This window comes from Chenopodium quinoa, unplaced genomic scaffold, assembly GCF_001683475.1.
Source record: "Chenopodium quinoa cultivar QQ74 unplaced genomic scaffold, ASM168347v1, whole genome shotgun sequence".
NCBI classification, from domain to species: domain Eukaryota; kingdom Viridiplantae; phylum Streptophyta; class Magnoliopsida; order Caryophyllales; family Amaranthaceae; genus Chenopodium; species Chenopodium quinoa.
Genome location: NW_018745523.1, coordinates 4338810 through 4361632, shown reverse-complemented (window position 1 = coordinate 4361632; position 22823 = coordinate 4338810). Strand labels below are relative to the sequence as shown.

The window sequence follows — 22823 nt, the reverse complement described above, 5'->3', positions numbered from 1 at the left end:
CTCCGCCTGATACAGGGGCTCTCAACCACTACTCCTGCTAGGTTAACAACCTATGAGTTAAAAGCCAACAAACATTGGCGAATAAAGGGGAACAACCGGTACCAACCGCTTGATACCTCTACTACTCAGTTACTTGGCGACTAGGTAACAATCATGTTTACTTGGTCAAACCACTTTCCTACTTGGTTAATTTTATAAATGACAGGACCGCCTGCCTAAAGGGGATCCAGTCTTTAAAATGGTTCGAATACCGATTGGATAAATGGCCGACTGATCGTCTAGCCTGGAAACAGACAACCAGTCATCCAGGGGCATAGGCGGCGTGACTAACTATCCGTACCTGTCTGCAACTATCGGCCATGTAAAACAGTCGGTATAGTGTACAATTGGATATCAGAATATTCAATACTTAAACAAATTTGAAGCAAAACAAAAAAATTCATTAAAAAGAAGCCGGTCATTAAAGACCGGCAAAATATTCAGAGCCCCGGCCCCCTGGCCGGGTAAATACAAACAAACGGCACGTAGGCCGTGGAAAGAAGACATAAAGCTTAAGAAGGGGGCAGATCTTCAATATCAGCAGCTGCCGCCTGGTCAGCACTCTTCTTGCTGGACTCGGCTTCAGCTGCATCCTTCTTTGATGCATTACCCCCAAGCGGCACAAGCGCCACTACCGGCTGCTCCTCCTCCTCCAACGCCTCCTCCAACGCCTCTTCCTCAGCAGCCGCCAGGATCTCTTGATTATATCTATCAGAACACTGGCGGTACGTTTTTTCCCATGAGGAAAAGTCGGCATTGGGGAAGAGGCGGCCCCAAGTCATGCGCTGGATTTGAGCAGAGTCTTCCATCATCTCCCGGACCAGCTCTTTCTTTTCTTGCTCGGCCTTTTCCGAGAGCTCCTGAGTAAGACTCTTCTCCTGGGTCACCAGGCGTACCTTTACGCTCGCCAAGGATTTCTCCAAGGTTTCGTATGAGGACATCTTTTGGCGAAGAGGTCTCAGCTCGGCCTTGAGGTTGTTGATGGTCGCCTCCAGCTCGCTATTCCTCTTCTGGGCCGCCTCTAACTGAGCCCGGATAGCGGCGGTAGCTTGCGCCTGATAATAAAGAATATCAATGGTCAGAACTTCATTTTGGGCAATTTGAAACATTGCCTTATCACAGTCAGAGGCGGCCATAGCTTTTGCAGCCTTTACCTCTTTGTTCTTCCGGTCAAGCGGCTTGCGAAGGTCGTTCACTCGGAGCAGGGCCTAAGTACAAAGGGGAACAGGCGTCAGTTTCCAAACAAAAAGAAAACAGGCGTCCTGGAATTCAAATACTCAAAAATATGCTAAGTATACCTCAGCAAGGACCCCTGCAATCCCGTCTAGGTCAAGGGTGCCGACACCCCTGACCGCCTCCCTTTCAGCTGGAGGAACGGCCTTGATCATAGACTTGGCCACCTCGACCAAGTCAGGCTCCTGAGGGTCGGCTGCATCAAGCATAAACAAACGGATTAGACCTAGTAAAGAAGGGAGCAAGTCTAAAATTTACAAGGACAATTTCATACTTCTAGGTGGCCCAGCTGGAGTTTTAGAAGAAGCGGCCGGCTGTTTCTCAGCCGCCACATGTTTCCTGGCAGAACCAGGAGAGCTCGCAACAGTCGTCCTCCGGGCCTTGGGGTCCGGCTGTTGGGAAGAAGAAGCTCTTGCTGCGCCCGTCTAAAAAAGAAGAAAAGAGTCAGTATATGCATAAACACAACTCCAAAAAGAGGGTGAAAGGTTCGAAGCCCACCAAGGGTGCCCCCTTGTTGGGGGAGTCGGTTGAAGACTGTTGCATGATGGAGGCCCGCAACATGGTCGTCGCAGTCTTGGAGGCGGTAATTTTGCTCATGGCGTCCGCTGCAAAAACAAATAGCAAAGTTAATAAAAGTCATAACAAGAAATGCATGGAACAACAGAGTATTCGACAGGCCGGCTACCTCTTGAGCACCGACTGCTGAGGCCACAGGCGGCCAAAAAGTACTCGTCGTAGAGCCATTTGAAGCTCGGGACGCAGTGCAGGGGTACTTGCTCTCGTACCCCTGAAGTAGAGTTCACCTTCGACTCTACTTTGAAGAGTCCTTTATCTAGGATCTCTTTCTTAGCCTTGGGGGGAACAGCCGGCATGCTGCGGCCGCCTGTAAGAAGGGGCGGATTCCTGTTCCACCTGTTGAAGCGCTTGTTCAGCTCTGTGTCTGAACTCTCAATGATGAGGAAGGTACTCCGCCAGTCCTTCCATTTGTTTGCTTTACCTCTCGTCATGAGGTAGCCCCTATGGCTCGTCAATTGATACCAGCCGGTACCGCCTGCCTTTGGGGTCCGGCTGAGGTAGTTCATGTGGGCGAAAGCCTCGAAGCTCGGCTCCACCCCGTGCAGTTCGCACCCGGCCACATAGCCGAGTACGTTGACCCAGGAGTTCGGGGCTAACTGCCATAACCCCAACTCATACCCATCCAAGATCCGCTGAACAGTCGGATGTAGTGGGAAGCGCAGCCCAGCCTTGATGGCCGCCTCGTAGCAGCCAAAGTAGGCGCCATCATAACCGGTACCAGCCGGCCAGACGACTGTGTCTTCTGGATCCGGCACGAACACTAAAAAGCCGGGGCCCATTGTGATAAAGCTCTCCACTTTCTCTTGCATGGCTGTGATCCGGCCCCGAGGTACCGTGCAGTAGTAGGGGGTATTTTGCTCTCGGTGAGAGACGGATGGCTCCGCCCAATCGTCCCCCTTCTTAACTGCGTGAGAAAGCCTCGCCTCTTGTAGGCGACTGTTTTTCTCTTCTGTGTCCAGGGAAGCATGGCTAGAAGAGCTAGACTCGGAATCGTCCTCTGACGAGTCCGAAGAGGACGACTCCTCCCCTCTCCCGGAGGGGCCCGCCTCCTCTCCTTTAAAAGGAGTAGGAGAGAATGTAGAATTGTCAACTGTAAAATGGGAAGGGGTCACTTTGACTCCTCCCTCAGAACTGCCGGCTTTCAAGCCGCTTTGTTTCACTTCCACATCTGGCGCCTGGTCAGATGTTTCACTAATCGGCACCCTGTGGGAGGAGCCGTCTGAGTTTGAGATCCTGGCAGTCTTTTTTGTTCTGGCCATCATGCTCTGCATAGACACAGATACAGTCGGAATTTGTATAAAGGGAAAAGATGGGTCCAGAAAAGGGCAGGCGGCACTCCTAGTCCTAGATTCAGCCGTCCCCGGTGACCGGCTGATCACTAACCTAGGTCGTGTCGTGTGCTTCCGTGATGCCATTTCAAAAAAGAATAAAGTAAAGAGAAAATTAAGAGTAAGAGAACCGACGGTTACCTGAACGAGTGACGATTGATGAAGTTTTGAAAATCCTTTGCAGTCGGCTTGTCAGAGCAGGCGGTAGGCAGAAAGAGTCCAAAATGTCAGAGCAAGTTCAGGGGTCCGAATGTTCTCTCACAAAGTTTTCAAGTGTGAAAATGACCGAAGTCAACACTCCTTTATATAGGCGAAGTCAGAAGGCAAAGGGTCACTTCCAGAATTCAAAATTTTGGCGGGAGAATCTCTCGGCCTCTCGCCGAGTGACACCTATAGCAGGTCGTTGCCTGTTACAGGGCGATACCTGTCACAGGTAACACGTGACCAGTCACGTGCCACCTGTGAGGGGAAAATGGTTAGGGGATTTTTCCCCACCAATCACCATCTGACAAGTGGACCAATCAGGTTCTGCCATGTGCCCGTCACATGGGCCAATAGGAGCCTGCCACGTGTCAAGCAATGATCCGTCCACCATGGACCAATTACGACACGACACGTGTCCTTCCCATGACACCTGGGATAACCGGTCACCTAGGCCCAACTTCCGAGGGAAGCCCAATCAGCCCAAGGTTAACCTAAACCTAGATTGACACGTTTCCCGAGGTTATAAATACCTCCCTTAATCCTCATTAAGGGAGATAACACGCAAAAACGCAGATTACACACATTAAACACTCTCACCTAGAGAGACCCAATCACTTTAATTTCCGCATTAATTACTCCTTAATCAAGTACTAACTTGACCGTCGGAGGCGGATCTCCAATCATCCGGAGCATCCGTTTGTTTTGCAGGTACATGCGTCCGGTTCCAGTCTCGGAATTGTAACTCTCCCGCAGGACATCAGAAAACCCCGAAACATAATTCACGCTTTGAAAGTATGACTATGTATCTCGTGTGTTATGCATGAAATCTTGGTTTAGGTGCTTATGAATATAATTTATGAAATTCCGCTATTAGTACCTATTATAAACTCCTACAAGTGACCTTAAGTGTCATATCTTTCTTCTTTTAAAAAAAAAGTCATCTCTTTATGATAAGTGTTTTATTTTCCCAATTATTTATCATGATATATTTAACAAGATTTTGTAGTTGTTTTCCCCTTTTTAACCCCTTTCTAATTGCTTTTTGTGCATGTTTATAGCTTTTGGCTTCCCCGTTCCTTTTTATGTGTGTGTTCGTGTTTGTAGATGCAATGAAAAGTAGGTTAAGTAGCATGAACTTGAAGATTCTCTTGAGAAAGCGCACACCAGGAAAGAGCGCGCGCTCCTACTGTTTTGAAGCCCGATTTTTACAGATTTTTACAATGTAATTTTTGGGGTTATAAATGCGACCCTTGACTTCCATTATACGGATCTTCTTCCTTTTAATCTTCTGAGGCCCTTAATTTCTTAGAACTCTCATTAATTAGCTTAGATCTTCTCAAACTCAATCATTTTGTAAGAATTAATTGAAGATTATTCTTTAGATTTCAAGTATTTCTCAACTTTGAAGCATCTTAAGTAATATCAGCTTTAATTTCTGTTTTTATTTACTTTTTGTAGTGCTAATTTCTTCCTTAATCTTGTTTATTTGTTGTTGCATGTTAAATCAACTTAGATTTTATCACTCCTTTCATTTTGTTAGATTAATGCAAAAATTAGAACTTGTTACTAGGATGTTCTTCACCATGTTTAGTGAGTAGTTTATTAGCTAGGGATTGGGTGAAGACCCACCCAAGCCATGGTTTGATTGATGTTAATGCTTGCATGTTCATTTTGGATTAATGATTGATTGTTAAAGAATTGGTTAGTTGCATGTGTAATTGGATGACCACTTATTGCTCATGTATTCACTTATATGCTTGCGGCATTGAAAGATGAGGCTTAGTTGTGAGCCCTTTCTTGTATGATATGCTAAATTCCTCTTGATTACGGTTCCTTGTTTGGATGATGTAGTAGTCTTAGTTGCAATAATTAGGTGAGAATTCCCAATTACTTGTGCCTTAATGCTTTCGTGGACCGATTGAAAGACAAACCCGAGTTAGTAGTCTACTTGTCATCATTTAGATTTGGTTGGCCTATTTTGTTAGTTGAGTTTGGTTTTTCGGGGAGGAGAGGAACGACGACCTTCGAATAACACATTTATTAAACTAATATTATTTTTGCTAATTTGAAATTATTTTTACTTATATTCTATTATATTTCTTCTTTATATTTACTGAACTGAAATTATTTTTTAAGGTGAAGTGAACAGGGCCTTAATCCACATACTAATAATTATATGTTGAAAATTGATTACATATTGACAACATCACATCTTTCTTAGAATATTCCCTCCTTATTTTTGTAAGTGAAACATTTTAACCTTGTGATCACTTATTCATCACTTAGGGTGTGTTTTATTCACTTGATAAACTTTTAAAACCTGAATTAAACTTATCTGAACTTATAACACCTAAAATAAGTGAAAATAAGGTGAACAGAACAAAACAAAACAAAACATTAATCCACATTGATTACTATTAGTGATTTATACAATACATAAGAAAACATATAGTCTTACGGATACATATTTGAATTTTGTCAATAAATAGATAATTAATATTCAATTGTTATAATTTAAAATATTAGTCAAAATTTTACGTCATACCTGCACGATCACATATATATACTCGACTAAGGTGTCAAAATTTTATCTGACTGACCCGATCAAAAACTAACTTGAAAAATAGTATTAAATTTGTATATCATCAAGTTTAAACTCACAATGAAAAATAAATTCGATTGCCCTGATCCGACCAAACCCAATTTAACCTAGAGAACACCCGAACCCCATTTCCGCAGCTATAGCTTTATCAAGGGTTTTTCCATCCACCATGATCCGATTCGACCCGACCGATCTGAGCTCACATAATTACGATCCAAATGCCCGAAATGACTGGCCTCCTCTCTTCTCGCACAATTGAGCTACGTCAACATAAACGACTCGTCTCTCCTAAAATTTCTGCCAATTGAATTTCTATCTGCATTAACCACCAAAACACTCTCGAACCTTCTCCTTTCTGCCGACGACCACCACCACCCCGACAACCGCAACCACCACCACCACCCCGACAACCGCAAACACCACCACCCCGACAACCGCAACCACCACATCTTGAATTCATTTTCACGATGGATTTACACGCCGATCTCCTGTTAATTTACACTAATCTTCAAAATGCATTGAACAATATCGCGAATAATATAATTGATCTACACGATCAATTACAAGCTTTGGTTTTACAGTATAATGAGGCGTATGCTAATTTTCTGTTTCAATCTAATCAAGATACTCCTAATCTTGATTCAATTGAAATTTTGGGGGTTGCTACTTCCGATTTAAGGTCTCGTATTCAAAATGTTGAGAGCGTTATTAGGGTTAGGCAGCAACAATGGAACAGGGCCGAAATGATTCGAGGGATTCATTATTTGTCTTTGGTATCGGCTCCGATGCTCATAGTGAACGGCGTCGCTAGTGCTACGATTTTACTTGATCTTCATCTTCACTATGGCTGGAATGGGACGATTCTTTTGGGGCAGATTCCTTTGGAAGAAGTCGATGAGGTTGACGATATTCTCGGCGATGGCTTTTTCGAGAATGTTGTGAATCTTGCAGATGCCTGAATTTGGGCTCCTTAATTTATATAAGTTAAAGAAATCTTGAAGTCTTTCGATTACAATTTGGGAATTTTCGATTTTGAGGTTTAATTTTTGGTGGGTATTAGCTGAATATTGGGAGAGGATTGGAAAGTGAAGCTGTTCTGTGAGATCGATTTCAGGAACTCAATTTCAATTGGGTATGTAAGATTATTTGGATAGGTTTCTGAATATTGGGTGAATTTCGTAAATTGGGGAATTGATTGACAGAGGTTGCCAAAAGTGAAGTTCTGTGCAATCGATTTTAGGGTGCTGCGATGTGAGGTATTGATTTTTTTTGCCAGTTACAACCTTCTTTTTTATTATACAGTATTGTTTATCATAGATTTATTTTGTGTTACAATAGCTATACTCAAATTGAACTGGGAATGATTAGTTTATTCTTAAAACCTACATATTCTGTCAAGTTACAAGATAATTTGTTTGAGACTGTTCTCGATTCTCTCTTAGACTTCCAATGGGGCTGCATGTTGTTAATATTAGCTAATTGTTATTATTTTATTGTACTAAATATTATATTATGATCTAAAAAATGAATTTGAAGTTGAAATTGGATGGTTGGATTTTGTATGGTTGAATTGGATTGTTAGCTTTTGTATGATTGTATTGGATGGATCCGATTCTCGGTTAATGGGTCGGTTATGAATGGTTTGCGGATCTTTGTAGTTACTATTTGCATGTTTGTGGTAAAATTGAAATCTATGTCGAGAAACTTAGATTGTGATACCAAACTTTTAGCTGAATTATGTTGATTATATATGGAGCTATTTCGTGGGTTTTAGATTTGAGCGCAGTGCGATGTTTCTGGCAAATAATTGGCCTGTGATAACTAGTTGTTGGTGTTAGGTGTGGTTATGGCATGGGGATTATGTAAGCCTGTAAGGTTTTAGGGCTTGATGGCTGTAATAAACATCTAACCGACTCTTAGGCCTTCCTTATCTTGTCAAAGTTGTGGGAGGAGGGAAATATGTCAATTTCACGTGAATTGGTGGACTTTGGTTATAAGGCTTGATATAATTCATCCAGCAGTTAGTAGACAACTACAGTTGGGGCATTTCCTGAATAAATAAGATCAAGATGATTTGTTTATTCTTAAATCCTACATATTCTGTCAATGTACAGATGATTTGTTTGAGACTGTTCTTGATTCTCTCTTAGACTTCCAATGCCAAAATGTTGTTGACCACTCTGAATGTTTAATGGGATTTGTTTCTGAGAATGTATTAGCTCATAGTGAGAGATTAAAATGCATACGTGACGAGCAGTGTAAAATGTCAGTTGATAGCAATGTGCAGGGAAGGGGGTAGGGAGGGAAGCAGAAAGGAGGCAGGATTGGGATATGACAGCTGTTTGAAGAAAATATGAAATTCTTGGTGATGGCCCTTCAGCCATTCTAATGACCGCATGGAATTCGCCCAATTCCGAAACATATTTTTATATGGATTTCCAAACAGGTTATTTGTGCTTATCCAGATTTTCTAATGAAATGGTTGTGTCCATACATCCCCTAACAGAATACGGCATAGCTGGATGATGAATAGCCGCTTTGTGGCTTGGTGCATGTTTTGTCACTTACTGTTATATTTTGATGTTATTTCAGTAAAATTTCACTGCATCTTTAGCTCACATCTATTTCCTATGCAGTACAAGTCTTGGGTCTAAAGTTAAGGGAGACACGGATGGTAGTAGTCTTTTTGTTGACTCGTCTCTCTCCTTTTCTGTTCCTCAAGAAAATATAGGGGTTTGGGTCTTCTTGTACCACTTGGAGATCATACTCTAACCACTTCTTGACTCTTTTACTCTTTTTCTTCTCCTTACTGATCCTGTCTCCACAGCTTGTACATACATACAAAATTCATATACTATCATCAAAGACCCAGCCTTATTGGAGGTAGTATCTTTTCTCCAACTTGAGTTCTTAACATCTCATTGCCTTGAATTTTATTGCAACTATCATCAAAGACCCAGCCTTATTGGAGGTAGTATCTTTTCTCCAACTTGAGTTCTTAACATCTCATTGCCTTGAATTTTATTGCAACTATCATCAAAGACCCAGCCTTATTTCATCCTTGTTAAACACCTTATCTACCATATCATTGACACGTGATTAAAAGAAGATAAATTAGGGAGAAAAGCTCACATGCTTCTTACTCACGTAATGCTCAATGTCCAGATCAGCTGAACCAAGTTCTCTTAATGGGGGTCTTTTTTTTTTTTTCCCTTTCCTGATTCGGGGATGTTGATGTTGCTTTTACCTTGGAATTTAGCTGGAGCGAGGGAGGGGAGGGCATGAATGAAATGTGGTTCTTATTCATGTTGATTCATTGTTTTAAATGGTTTTTATTGGTTTGTAAACTAGAATTTCCACAGTATATTTGAATTCACAATTGGGGGTTCCTTTGCATTGAACTGTCTAATATAAACTTAATATGTCATCTGGAAATTTGATAACAGAACATATCAACCAAATCCAACTGCCCCTCTCCCCCCCCCCCCCCCCCCCCCCCCCCCCCCCCCCCCCCTCTTTCCCTTTCTTTTGACTGAAATAAACAAAAACAAAATCATAAATAAGATAATGTACATCAGTACTTGTTTATCTTTGATATACTCCTTTTCTTTTCTTTCTTTTTTTAATTTTATTTCATTTTTTTTTCCGGTATGTTTCAAATTAATGTTCTGAAATTTATACATTCAATAGCCATACATTGATGACTGATTAAATTCTTGTAATTATAGGTCTTAAGTCTCATTGGTGGAGAGCAGACTGGAAACTCTTCAGCAAAGTCTATAAAAGTTGAGAGAACAGTGGTTGAGTCGTTGAGATGCCTGAGCTGATAGATACGGGTATGGTGATTTGCTTGGAGAATAGCCAAGGAAAGCTAAAAAGAGCAATTTGTTGCACGCAAGCCTTTGTCATCATCTCTCTTAATTTATCTAAGAACTGACGATGATTCACGGTAAGAATAATTTTATTTTGTTTTTAAATGTCAATACTTTTGTCCTTTTCCTTGTGCTTTGGTTTCTACCTTTTCCGTCTGTTTCTATGTATACCTCTTTTTGAAAATTCAGTGTGTTTTATATTATATTATATACATCTGAAGAACAGTAAGAAGAGTAGAATTGTTATGCCCAACATTTATTGTAAATTCTGCCATTTGGTTAACCTCCCAAAAACAGGGTGGATGAAAAAAGAGTCAAACCTTGCAAATTCATTATTGTTACACACCCTTTTAATAGGAGCTTGTGAAAATAGTGCACAAGTTCACTTGTTCCACAACTACTTTCTTTTATACCAAGAAAACTAGCCTTTTAGACCTCTCTCTAAGACCTAGGCCCTTAGCCTGGAAAATGCTAATAATGGAACAGAGGGTTTAAAAACCAGCCAAGATAAGGTTACCCTTTTAGCCCTCCTTGTTTGATTTCTTTGAGCTGCTTTATTTAGAACAGGTTTGTAATAAGTGTTGCATGATTTGCGTATCCATAGATAGCTGTTAATTGAATGCCAGAAATTTGGGAACAAATGTGAGAAGTAAATATTGTGACTAGTGAAACATTACGAGATATTGTTGTAGCCTTTATGTAGACCTTTTCATTTTCCAGTTTACCAACACAATGTCCTCTCAAGTGTGCTAGAGCATAGACATTATATATAACATTAATTTATAAACCAGGATGCCTATAGAGTATAGAATACTAAGTGTCATTACTTGTCCATCTTTCATCTACAATCCAGTACTACAGAATATGTTTAATAAGGTTTTCTGATTTGAGTTCAATTATTTGAGTTATTGTCAATCTTTGCATTCTATCGAGTCTTTAATGTCTGACTTTTGGAAGATAAAGTGGATGACACAGAATTACTAATACATTATTCTAGGGCTGCTCCAATTTTACTTATTGCACTTCCTCCACTCTTTTAGTTGCAAGGCAAATTGCACTATTCATGTTCTCTCATTTGACCACCTTTGTAGATTTATATGTTGGGCAAAATATTCTTATGAGATCTGTTAGATTCGTTTCAATTTATATTTTTGTACATATTTATAATTAGAGAAAGGGTTGGTATTTTATGCATTAGCGATCGTGAAAGGCAAAACGTTGCAACTAAAAGAAAACAGAGGAAATAGTTATTTTTATTAATTATTATTATGAATTTGGTTAACACTTATTCTACGCTCAACTTGTTGCCTTATTCTGTTTTAGACAGCCTTACTATCTCCAATTCTCCATTGGCTTTCATAAGTCTAGTCACATTTTCAAGACCATTCATTATAGGATTTTTATGTTTGTTGGTACTACGTACCCTTTCTCTGTAATACTCTGTATATTAATTGATTGTGTGGGTTATTTTAAGAGATTGAAGAACTTTTACTGTTACAAGAATTTCTCAAAATTATGTTGGAATTTTTTTTCCTTTACTTAGATTTGTTCATTTTGTGTTGCTTTAACTGTGACAGGATCATTTGACACAAGCGTGAGATCCCTAAGAGGGTAGTATAGTTCCCTGATTCAAAGGGAACAATACTAGATTCATTCAGACAAATCAATGTCGGAATCCAGATGATTTATTCGTGGCAAAGTTGCAGTGATAAAAACATGATATTGTCAAGAATTTACTATGACGTGTTGTAGAAGTCATAAGAGCTAGACAATCTTAAATCCCTTGTCTTTGTGCAGTATTTGTAAGTTTAGAAAGGATGAGGCTGTTTAGTGCAGCTATATACTTGTGCATTTTTCGAAGAACGAATTCTTGTAGTTATTCCAATTATACTGCCTATTTTTTTTTTTTTTGGGAGTCTGAAATACCAATACAGGATTTCTTGCTTAATTTTGCACTGTGACAATTGATGATTGTAACTCAAAGATGTTTTATATTTGTTGATACGTTATTTTAGGCATGTTCATCAATAAATGATTTTAAAAATCAATATCTTCGATTATCAAAACACACACATCACTCATCAATACCTTCAATTTTCAGTAGACAAAAGTTCAGGAAAGTTGATATTCAGAAAATATACCTTAAAAGTTTGAGATGAATCTAATATACAAGACTATATTTCTCCAGTATAAATCACAAAGTATACTAGTAAGAAACAAAGAGCATATGTATTCATTAGTTCTGCTTACGAAGAATCAAATGCACAATTATGCTGGTAGAATAAGGTTTCTGGTTTCCTTTTTAATGTCAGCTCCAGCACTACCAAGGGTGTATTAAGGAATTTGACAAGTATAAGCCAACCATGGTTTAATTTACACTGTACTTTCCGAAATTTGGGTGGGAAGGTTAAGAATAACTTTGGCTGTAAAAATCTCCCGCACAACTTCAGAGTAACAAGGGAAGAATACAGCTAGCTATGAGTGAAGCTGGATGCACCCAAAATCTTTAACTCAGAAGGGGTCAAAAACTAAAGAAAGACTGGGATCTCAATGGTTTAATCCGAGTAAATTCATTATTCTGGCAGTAGAGGTTACATTATGGTCTTGTTTTGGCCTTCTGAATCAAATTCTAGGAGAATACACCAGTGGATTGGTCACCGTAAATTTCTGAACTCCCAAGGATCGGTTTCTACATCACTTGACTGCCAACATGTATCCTCAAAATTTGCAACAATGACTCTCAATTACTGATCTATTTCCTGTTTTCCTTTCCTTCAGAATTTTCTGTTTCCTGTTCCTTGTAAAACCCAAGCTCAGACAATTCATGCTTTGCCATTAAGTTCCTGCATATCCCCAGTTACAGTCCTCAGAAAATTTCAACAAAAACAATCACCACAAATAAAGGAAAAGGAAGAGATCGAGGAAGAGGGGGGGGGGGGGGTAGAGTAAGGCAGACAGACAAGAAACTCACTTCTCCATTCGGCATTGCAAACATTTCTTTGAAAACTCTACATTTTCCCGAGTCATGGCAAGCAACTTTTAGACAATTAAGATACTCTTTTTTCCCCTGCAATTACATCCCAAATATGAATTAATTAAGGCATTAAGCCAACACAAGATAGCCCTCTATTATAAGGAGTACAAAAGATAGAATTACAATGCCCTCTAAGGAAAATAGGCTTTAATGGTGCCAGCACCAGCAGGGACATCTATATCATTAGAACCATCACCAGGGGAGGTTGCTGCCAAAATAAATTCCACATTTACTCCAGACACCATGTTCGATTTCTTTCTTCCACCACTCCGTGTCTGTGGCTCAAATTCCATGGCACCACTTAAGGTGTTGGCACCTTTAGTACCCCTGAAACTACATTAACTGGACCATTGGGCATCTCTGTCACAGAGCTGTAGAGGATAAACAAGATTATAGACATGTAAAAGGTTGTGAAGCCAGCTTTGTTAGAAGATTGAGTGATTCCATTCTCCTTAGTAGGATTACTTCTTCCACCGCCAGCATCTGAAAGCGTTGTCCCAAAATTCACATTGATGATTCATAGTACACATCAGAACAAAATAAAAAATGAAAACCACACTAGTATAGCATGTAAAGGCCGGTTCATTTTTGTTTTTATTTATTTTATTTTTGTTTCTTTTTGAAACTAAAACAAAATTAAGAAACTATAAGAGGTGGTTTTCATGATGTTCTAATAAGTTTCACTAATTTTTTATTTTTATAATGAAACATATCCACCGTGAATCAACAATATCTCGGCCAGTCTGGTTCTGTATTATACACACACAATTAGAACTCGGAATGCAAAATGCAATCTGACCAACAGGTGCAGCAGCCAACAATGCCTGTCTCAGTGCAGAAAGTCCCACCAATTACAAATATCAAACAGGTGCAACAGGCAGAAAAGGTGAAACCAAATAGTGTAGCAGAGAAAATGTAGCAAGTGGGGCATGTACAAGGAAAGGTAAAGATTTAATAGGTGGTTTTGAGTCATTATTAGTGGATTTTAAGAGAGTGTCATAAGTGGAGTTTGTGTAAGATGAAGCAGGAAAAAGAGTAGAAAATAATTTAAAATAGGAACAAATGTTATAAAAGATTGGAAACTGAAATGGCTCAAGAATTTTAAACCCCTAACAGGTAGCATGATTCCTTCAGAAAATATCCCAAAGGTTTGCAATAAAGAATACATTGTTATGACAATGGCAAAATCAATTGATAAACTTCATTTTTCCCCTTACTGGAGCAGCATAACGCCAATCACAGAGGCTGCAAAACAATGTATGATACACATAGCATGCATTGTTTGATACCTTAATAAGGCTTTGGACTTATTAAGAAGTACTTTCTAAAACCTCCTTAAACTAATGTATGGCTGAAGAAAAACCAATGAAGCTCAAGTAACAATAATTTAGAGAAATTCAAAATTAAGAATAATGCTAGCAGCAGCGCCTCAAATCACCCCAAAAACTTGCTAACTTGGTGACTCTCGAGTAGGTTGAGACAAATGTTGATCAATGATGTTCAATGCCAAGAAAGGTAAAAGCAGAAATTGGAAGTCTTTTTCCAGTTCTAAAGTTTAAATTTCTAAATGCTACTGGCATCAAGGTTGGACTGCCTTGAATGATTCAATGAGTATGTAAGATCTAGAAACACTATTGTTACAGTAGCACTGCACACACATCTAGCTTTATGCATCCCAATAGAAGTTACAAACGGTATAGAGATGGGTCCCTGATGGAAAGCACAACCCATAAAAACCATGGTCAAGGATAAGGGCATTGCAGGAGCAAAAGGCAGATACCTAAGTGGGAAATTACAATATAAATCATCATGATTTGAGGGTGTTGTTTTTTGTTGATGATTTGTTGTAAGAATTAGGGTTTTAACTTGATAAATTGTTGTTATTATGAGGTTTACTTAATTTGCTTAGTAAATAATTGCATGTGTTAGCTTGTTGACTATTGGAAAACAATAATAACTCATTAACAAGATGTAATGCCAATGTGTCATACGCGATGCTTTGTAATGATGTCAGCCTCCTAAATAAGGCCTTCAGATGGTGATTGCGTGTGACTAATCGTGTCATTGCTTTTGCGGCTCTTTATAACTCCACCTAGCAACACCTACCCTTTATACCTTAGTCTCAAATTGTTAACAACTGCATTTTCTGTGAACTCAGTGACTGTCTTTTAGGTACCATGTAAACTAATTGCTGCTATCTAATACAAAGTGTCGCTGGGTACTTCAGATGTCCCATTTCTATAATTATGTGACTAAGTAGTAATTGCAGAATGAATTTAACATTTTTTAGAAAATGCCTTTAATCTGATTTGAAAGTATTATCTTTAACTTCATCTTTATGAGACCACATAAAAAAGAAATAGATATGGTAATTGTGAGATGAAAACGGACATTTAAAGCTGAATAGTCCAAGGAAAGAAGTGAAACAATTGAAGTAAGACCAGACAGTACAAAATTGCTAACACGGTTGTTAAAATGGCTGCCATATATATTGCTATGCTCAACTCCTCATAAATTCAACTTTCTAATACAGGGTATCTGTTTTACAATGTTAACGATTTCTGTCTCCCTTGCTGTTTGATACTGTATGTAGTAATTTAATGTGAGTGGTGTTATTGTGGTTGTTTCCTTTCAGCCATGAAGAGGAATGCTTTTATGCATTGGACTTAGGTGAGACAATCCTTCGTGTAATGCAAGTTATATTGCAGGGAAATAGGACTATTGAACTAAAAGCCGAGTCTTATATGGTGCCAGGTGCCTTAATTCTAAGATAAAGTTTCACATGTTTTTAAATCAATAAAAAGCTGATTTTGATATTGTTCTTGGTAACAACTAACAAGAGGGAGCTTGGTTTTACTTTCTCATTTCCGGTGCACCAAACAAACAAGGATCAACTCCGGAAGTCTCCTTGATTGGACAAGGAATACAATGCAAAAGATGCTCTAAGTCTCTTATGCCTTTTAGTAAGTACATTACAATGTACCATGTTCAGCTCCATGCATTTGGCTAAAAGGCGGTAATATGAAATGTTTGACATTGGAAACACTAGCAAATGAGATTAGAATTGAAAAGAATAGTTAATATTTTATTTTTTTTAGTCTGAAACAATGTTTGCAGATCATTTTGAAATTTCGCGTCTTACTTTTTATGTAGCCTAGAGTCTAAGAGTTATCCAAGCATGCTGCAGCTTCTATTTCTACAGCCAGTTTGACAGAGTCTTAAATCTAAGGAATTCATATCAATTTTTATCTGGAATGTTTCATGTGAGTGCCTGAGGTCATGTTTTTCTATAAACAAACAAACCCAAAGTACGTGTTATAATTCACTGGTCTTCATTCATGTTTTCCAATATTTGCTGGAAACATGAAGATATAAATTGATATTTGATCATCTAAAACATATTAAGATTGGCAAAGACATGGTGGAGGAGTTGTCGAAGGCTTTGGAGAAACGGGCTATTGCTGTTAATGTAACTGCTTTGGTAAGTTAAACTACTACTCTTATCAGTCTACTTTTTCGGTCAAAATACTCTTTTCTGAACTTCAGAAGTTGCTAAGTTCTATATGTTACCAGCTCAATGATATTGTTGGCACTTTGGCAGGAGGTCGATTATAAAACAAAAATGTTGTTGCAGCTGTGATTTTGGGTACTGGTATGCATGAATGCTGCTTATATAGAACAGTCTGAACGCATTTTGAAGCCATATGGTCTTCCACCAAAATCAAGACAATTGGTAACTTTACCTTTATTTTCCTGAGTTTTAAATGTCAAAAACTGTTGTTTTGTGTATTAAAACATAGGTTATCAACATCGAGTGAGGCAATTTCAATCCTTTACTTCTTCCTTTAACTGGCAATGATCGTGCTTTAGACAGTGATAGTCTGAACCACCACAAGCAGGTGGTTGTTTACTGATTGATAATCTTGCAACTGCTTAAAAGTTCAAATCATTATTATATTTCAGATCCTAAAAAAGATGCTTTTTGGTAGATATATTTGGGAGAAGTCGTGCTGAGAATTTTAATAAGCTTAGTTGATGCTGCTGTGCTTTTTGGTGACATTGTTCCTCCAAAACTTCGACAACCTTATTTTTTTAGGGTATGTGTGTGAATTGCAATCAGTCTTTTCTGTGGACAATTTGTCATTCTTTGTTGCAACATATTTTTGATGCCTAATTCGATCGCTATGGTTTATGCAGGACGGATATTGTTTCAGCAACGCATGGTGACAAGTTTACAGATCTGAGTGTGGTAGGGAAAAACCTAGAAAAGGTTTTAGTGGTATGTTTCCTTACAAGTGAATTCCTTAAGCATGATCACCTTTGTTACTGTTACTATAGGACATTCACTTATCTTTCTGTACCATACTGAACATCACATGACCACATCATATTAAAGCAATGTTTAGGTAATGATGATAAAATTTCGTTTATGTATTTGAATATTACTGATATGATCATACCGAAAATTATTTGGATTGGTAAATTGAACTTAGTAGCCCATACCTGAACTATATTTTTGCTGATAATTGTGTATTTTGAAGTACTACATACATGTTAATGCTGTTATAAAATACAAAGTATTTGGATATTGAAGCATAGAGGTTTAATTGACATTTCTCTCCATGTATTCTGTTTAATTGACAAAAAATGATCAAGTGAAAGGTTAGTTCATCATAAAAAGTTAAATGACAGGTATTTTGTCTGCTCACTTGCTCAGTAAACAGAAATTGGTTTTGTGCATATTAGCTTTAATTTGTTTGGAGAAATTAAATTATGTTAGTAACTTAAAGATGCAAATTATACAGAAACTACTACTCATAACTATCTTTTAACATATTTTTTTTCTGCATTACTAAGCTAGTTAGATCTGATGAGTATACTAATTAGTACACAAATAATCTTTGGAATCCTAAACAAACATGGAAACACCACCATTTAAAGTGCAACATCTCTTTACTTTGTTGGTTTATCCTGCTTTCGACAATTCGACAGGCATTACTTAGCTGCTTTCAGAATATGATGACTTTGTTTACTGCTTTTTGGTTCCAAGGATTTCTGAAGCCAATGTTGAACTTTCTTCTTTATTGTGTTCGATTGAGCTCGAGACAGATAAAACCCAATGGAATCAAGATACCAACCACTTCTCCCTTTGAAGCCAATGATTCTTCCACCCTCCATTGGGAAGTAAAACGGGGTTCCATCTTGTATGCCAAACGGTCCAAAGGTTCTCAGATTGCTCTTAAACATTAACGATCTAATAACCGGAGGCATCCCTTGTACTAATGAAGAGTAATGGCCGCTTACACTGATCAAATACTCCTCTGGATAATTCAGCTTAATCTAGCATATGTATATCAAGTCATTAAGTGAAAATAGAGAACTGAATTCAGTCCTTGTATAGTACTAGTTAGACCCTGTTCACTTTACCTTAAAATAAATAATATTCAGTAAAAAAATAAGTTCAGTTTGTCAAAATTAATTTCACTTCAGTGAAAAGAATTTTAATTTAGTAAAATCAGTAACTTTAAAGAAGAAAAATGATAGAAAATTAGTAAAAGTTCATTAAAAATAATTTCAATTCATTAAAAATAATTCAGTTCAACAAAAATAAGGTGAAGTGAACGGACCTTAATAGATAGCTAGAAGCCAAATTTCGAAAGAGTAGGAAGAGTTACCTCGACAGTTATGCTTCCTCCATTGCCTCCATGTTTCTCTGACTTAACAGGTTTACCATTCTTGTCATACACCACAGTAATTGAATCGATACATCGATCATAGACTAGCTTAATTTCTCTTACACCGCTAAAACATCCATCATCCCAGCTAGTTCCACCACTACCTCCCCACGGTCCAACTGCTATCTTCATTTTCGTCTTCTTTTGCTCTTTCCCTTCCTAGTAAACCATCCATAACACTAAAATCATTCCTTAGATAAAATTTCGAAGATTTGATAATACACAAACATGCATCATTTGAAAGAGCCAGTTAACAAGGAATGTTAAACAAAACGTACCATTCTTAGACTGAAAGACCCTGATGAAAGGAATTAGTAGTAGCGAATTCGAGCAACATGATACTTATACTGTTATAAAGATGATTGAAAGTAAATGGAATTTGCTATTGAGAATCTGATACCAGTTTTCTTTCATCGTTAAATTGGAATTTTGCTTTTGTGTGGATTCAACAACTAAGCTTAGCTTGGTGACCTCACCTTTACAACTGTGTAACATAATATCCTAGGCTTTTACATTTTTCTGTTTTGGTCCGTCGAAATTGCTTTAACTAGTTGTTTACAATGTTTTGGAACAATAACTTCACTCTCACAATTGAAAGCATATTTGTTCAATAGTGATGCTTACAAAATTGGAAATACAATCATATTCAATAATAATAATTTCAATTTAATAAAACTAGGTGTAATCAGTACAAAATAATTAACTAAAAATAATTTCAATTCAATACAATTAATTTCAGTTTAGCAAATGTAAGGTGAAAAGAATAAGGCCTAAATTTGCTTTTCCAAATTTTAATTTTATTTTTGTTGCTAACAATGTGTACTTTTCAAATGCATCTTATGAACGTTTTAGAATTGTTTTACAAAATTAAAAATATTTAGCTACATACGGAGTATAAAGTGTTATAAAACCCGCACAAATAAAAAGATATGATCATCTTAGTCTAATCTTATTTGACTTGATGTAGTCTAATCCGATCTGATCTAATATGATATGATCTAATCTAGTCTAATCAATTACTTTTATATATAGTACGCTTGATAAAAAGCTCAAAGACAAGAAATTACGAATCTAGTACAAATGGGTCAACCATAATGCATTAAACACTTCTCAATGAAATTCTTTCTTGCTATACTATCCTTGTAAGCTTTCGAGTTTGACTTGTTCCTTTTTAAAAAAAAAAATGGTATTATTCTATCTTCGTTATCAAAAATTTACTATAAATATTGTAGTGTATCGATATATACTACTAATGAAATTAATTTTATATATGATTAAAGTTTTGAACTTATAAACATAGTTAAATTTAACTAAGATGATAAATAGTTTTATCAATTTTATTAGCGGTATTAGGGGTCTGTTCTCTTCAACTTAAATTCAGTTCAGTTCAGTTTAGCTCCAATCAGTTCTATTCAGTCCATTCCAGTTAAGCTAAGCTCTAATAAGTTCAGTTCAGTTTATTTTATGTCTAATGATATTGCTAATGATAATTGCCAAATTTCATACTTTTAGCATATATTACAATAATAATAATAATAATAATAATAATAATAATAATAATAATAATAATAATAACAATAATAATAATAATAATAATAATAATGTTATTATTATTTGTACATAAATATTTTAATATGTATTTTTGTATTATATATATAATAATAAATAACCAAAAATCATTAATCCATAGTTAAAAATCTCTAATCAATCTAGTCAAATAGTTCAGTTCAGTTCAATTCTGTTTTGTTCAGTTAAATTCAGCTCTAATAAGTTAACTTCAACTTAGCTCTAATAAGTTCATCTCATCTCAGCTCATTTCAGTAAATTAGAACAGGCCCTAGGATCAACTCTTTCCCCACAATATTATTAATTTTCCTTCTTATATTTTAAATTGACTTACTTTACATCAAAAAAAAAAAAAAATCCATAAACATGACATTTTTTTACACTGTACAACTAATCAAATTTTTTTGATATTCAAATTTTAAAATATTTTCATATCTTTTCTTTAATCTAATATTTGTATGTATTTTCTATGTTATAATTTGAGTCTTACATATCCAAACAAATCTTAAGGTTTGACATACAATTCTATTAAAACCAACTCAACCAATTCAATCAAATTTAGGCTCTGTTCACTTCACCTTAAAAATAATATTTAGTAAAAATTATTTCAGTTCAGTAAAAATAAGTTCAGTTCAGTAAAAACAATTTTAGTTCAGCAGAAATAATTTAAGTTCAGTTAAAATAATTTAAGTTCAGTAAAAACAATTTTAATTGAGCAAAAATAATTTCAGTTCAGTTTAAATAATTTAAGTTCAGTAAAAATCCGTAAATTTAAAGAAGAAATATAATAGCAAATCATTAAAAATAATTTCAATTCGGCAAAAATAATTTCAGTTCAATAAAATTAATTTCAATTCAATAAAAATAATTTAAGTTCAGCATTAATAATTTTAGTTCAGTAAAAATAATTTTAGTTGTTCAACAAAAATAAGATGAAGTGAACGGGCCTTAGTAGTATAAAAATAATTATAACATTAAAGAAAATAATTAAGTAAATATTAGGTTAAAAAAAATATGAAAATATTTTAAATCTGTAATATAATTGTAGAGTCAATTCACCACAATCCCCCAAATGCCCACTCCTCAAATTCTATTGATCTCAAGTTATATCGTTTCTTCCCTTGATATTGAAAGGTCTAATTAATTACTCTTCAATGGAGATCTCGAAAAATGATCGAATTAGCGATTTACCAAAACACATAAGGCAACACATACTCTCCTTCTTACCTTACAAACAAGCCATTGCAACAAGCTTATTATCGACAACTTGGAGGTTCGATTGGTTCAACATCGAAAACTCGTATTTTCCCGAGTTGTGGAGATCATATGATCAATACTACGACAACTTGACGACATCGCATAACCCCATCTCGCGTTACCTACATTTCCTTGATAACACTCTTAGAAGAATCAGGTACTTTTTAGGTGATGATCAACTATCGATCCCAAATCTTAAGCTTCGAATACATCCATTGTTGGCCGCGTTTAGTCCTGACATTGCTGAATTTCTACCTAGACTTAAGGTTAAGAATTTATCTCTTTCTATCTTTTTGGATTTTGATTTTAATAACTCGAATGACTTTGTTATAAGCTCTGTCTCGACACTGCCAATGTTATCGGAATTAGAAATTTATAACAATTACCTACCGTCATCTATCGTGCCTTGCCTAGCAGCCATCGTTACGCGTCGTTTACAAAAACTGTCTCTTATCTCAATCACTATCGAGCAATCTAAGATCGATAAAGTGATTGTGGGTTGTAATTGTATCGAGAGTTTAAGCTTTGAGCAATGTGTTGGCCTCACATATCTTAACCTTGTTGGGGTTTCGAAGTTAACAGAACTCGTTCTTAAGTATAATAGTAACTTGGCAAGTGTTGTGATGGATGATGGTGCAACAAATTTTCGATATTTGGAGTATGTTCCTAGTGAATTATTTGATGATGGGTTGCTAGTTTTGTCTAATGTTGGCTCATTAGAAGAGCGAGATTTGATGAGTTCTAAACTTCCAATGGGATGTGTGAATTTTCGACTTTCCAATTCGTGTAGTATTAAGAAATTAAAAATTTCTTGTGATATTCTAGTACAAAATGCATTGTGTATGAGTGATCTTGAAATTCTGAATATTGTGTGCCTTGAAAAGAGGCGGCTAGACTTACTTCGTCTAGATTCGTGTAAACGTTTGACACACTTACATATAACAACTTCTTATTCAATGACTGATGAATGCCTGAACTCGAATCTCTCAAGACTTGGTAACCTTAAGGTCTTAGAGATTAAGTATTGCGACGAATTGAGGCATGTGAAGATTGCTCAAGAACATCTAAAGACATTGATACTATACAATTGCAGAAGCTTGGAATGTGTTGTGATGGATTGTCCCAACCTATCTCACTTTAAATATGAAGGATATATTGTTCTTGATCTTGTTGGAAGGTCTATAATTAGTCCATGTAGTTTCGTCGAGCTTGCTTGCTATCGATTCTCTAAGATAGTGCATGCCAATTTACTAGCAGTGCTCAACATATTCGGAAATTCCAAGCATCTGACCTTACGAAACTTGAGAATCGAGGTACTAATTATGTTCCTTATCAAGGAGAAATATATATGAGTTTTAGTTATGATTTATTTGCCAT

General features: G+C 36.8%; 2 protein-coding genes, 1 long non-coding RNA gene and 1 pseudogene across 3 annotated transcripts; 3 read left to right on the top strand and 1 right to left on the bottom strand.

Annotated features, from left to right (window-relative positions):
- The first annotated feature begins 6158 nt into the window (after positions 1-6158).
- Positions 6159-11957, top strand: LOC110715526. The gene is made up of 3 exons (XR_002510314.1): positions 6159-7238; positions 9711-9931; positions 11432-11957. It is a non-coding gene; the product is annotated as an uncharacterized LOC110715526 (long non-coding RNA).
- Positions 11958-13675: 1718 nt separating this feature from the next.
- LOC110715654 lies at positions 13676-17480 on the top strand (annotated as a pseudogene).
- Positions 17481-17607: 127 nt separating this feature from the next.
- On the bottom strand, positions 17608-18957 carry LOC110715575 (jacalin-related lectin 19-like). The gene is made up of 3 exons (XM_021894160.1): positions 18902-18957; positions 18564-18782; positions 17608-18228 (listed from the first exon to the last, which is right to left on the bottom strand). Exons 1-3 carry the CDS (start codon positions 18902-18904, stop codon positions 17884-17886), a joined length of 567 nt encoding a protein of 188 aa, XP_021749852.1. The 5' UTR covers positions 18905-18957; the 3' UTR covers positions 17608-17883.
- A 2386-nt stretch (positions 18958-21343) lies between these two features.
- On the top strand, positions 21344-22798 carry LOC110715653 (F-box/FBD/LRR-repeat protein At4g26340-like). The gene has a single exon (XM_021894237.1). The coding sequence runs from the start codon at positions 21344-21346 to the stop codon at positions 22796-22798; it is 1455 nt and encodes a 484-aa protein (XP_021749929.1).
- Positions 22799-22823: the final 25 nt, after the last annotated feature.

What these genes read in the sequence shown, in the direction of transcription:
- LOC110715575 (XM_021894160.1), bottom strand. An exon ending in GAGGAAGCATAACTGTCGAG is followed by an intron (nt 18,229 to 18,563) that starts GTAACTCTTCCT and finishes TACATATGCTAG; the next exon opens with ATTAAGCTGAATTATCCAGA.
- LOC110715653 (XM_021894237.1), top strand. Translation starts at nt 21,344, where the DNA reads ATGGAGATCTCGAAAAATGATCGAATTAGCGATTTACCAAAACACATA.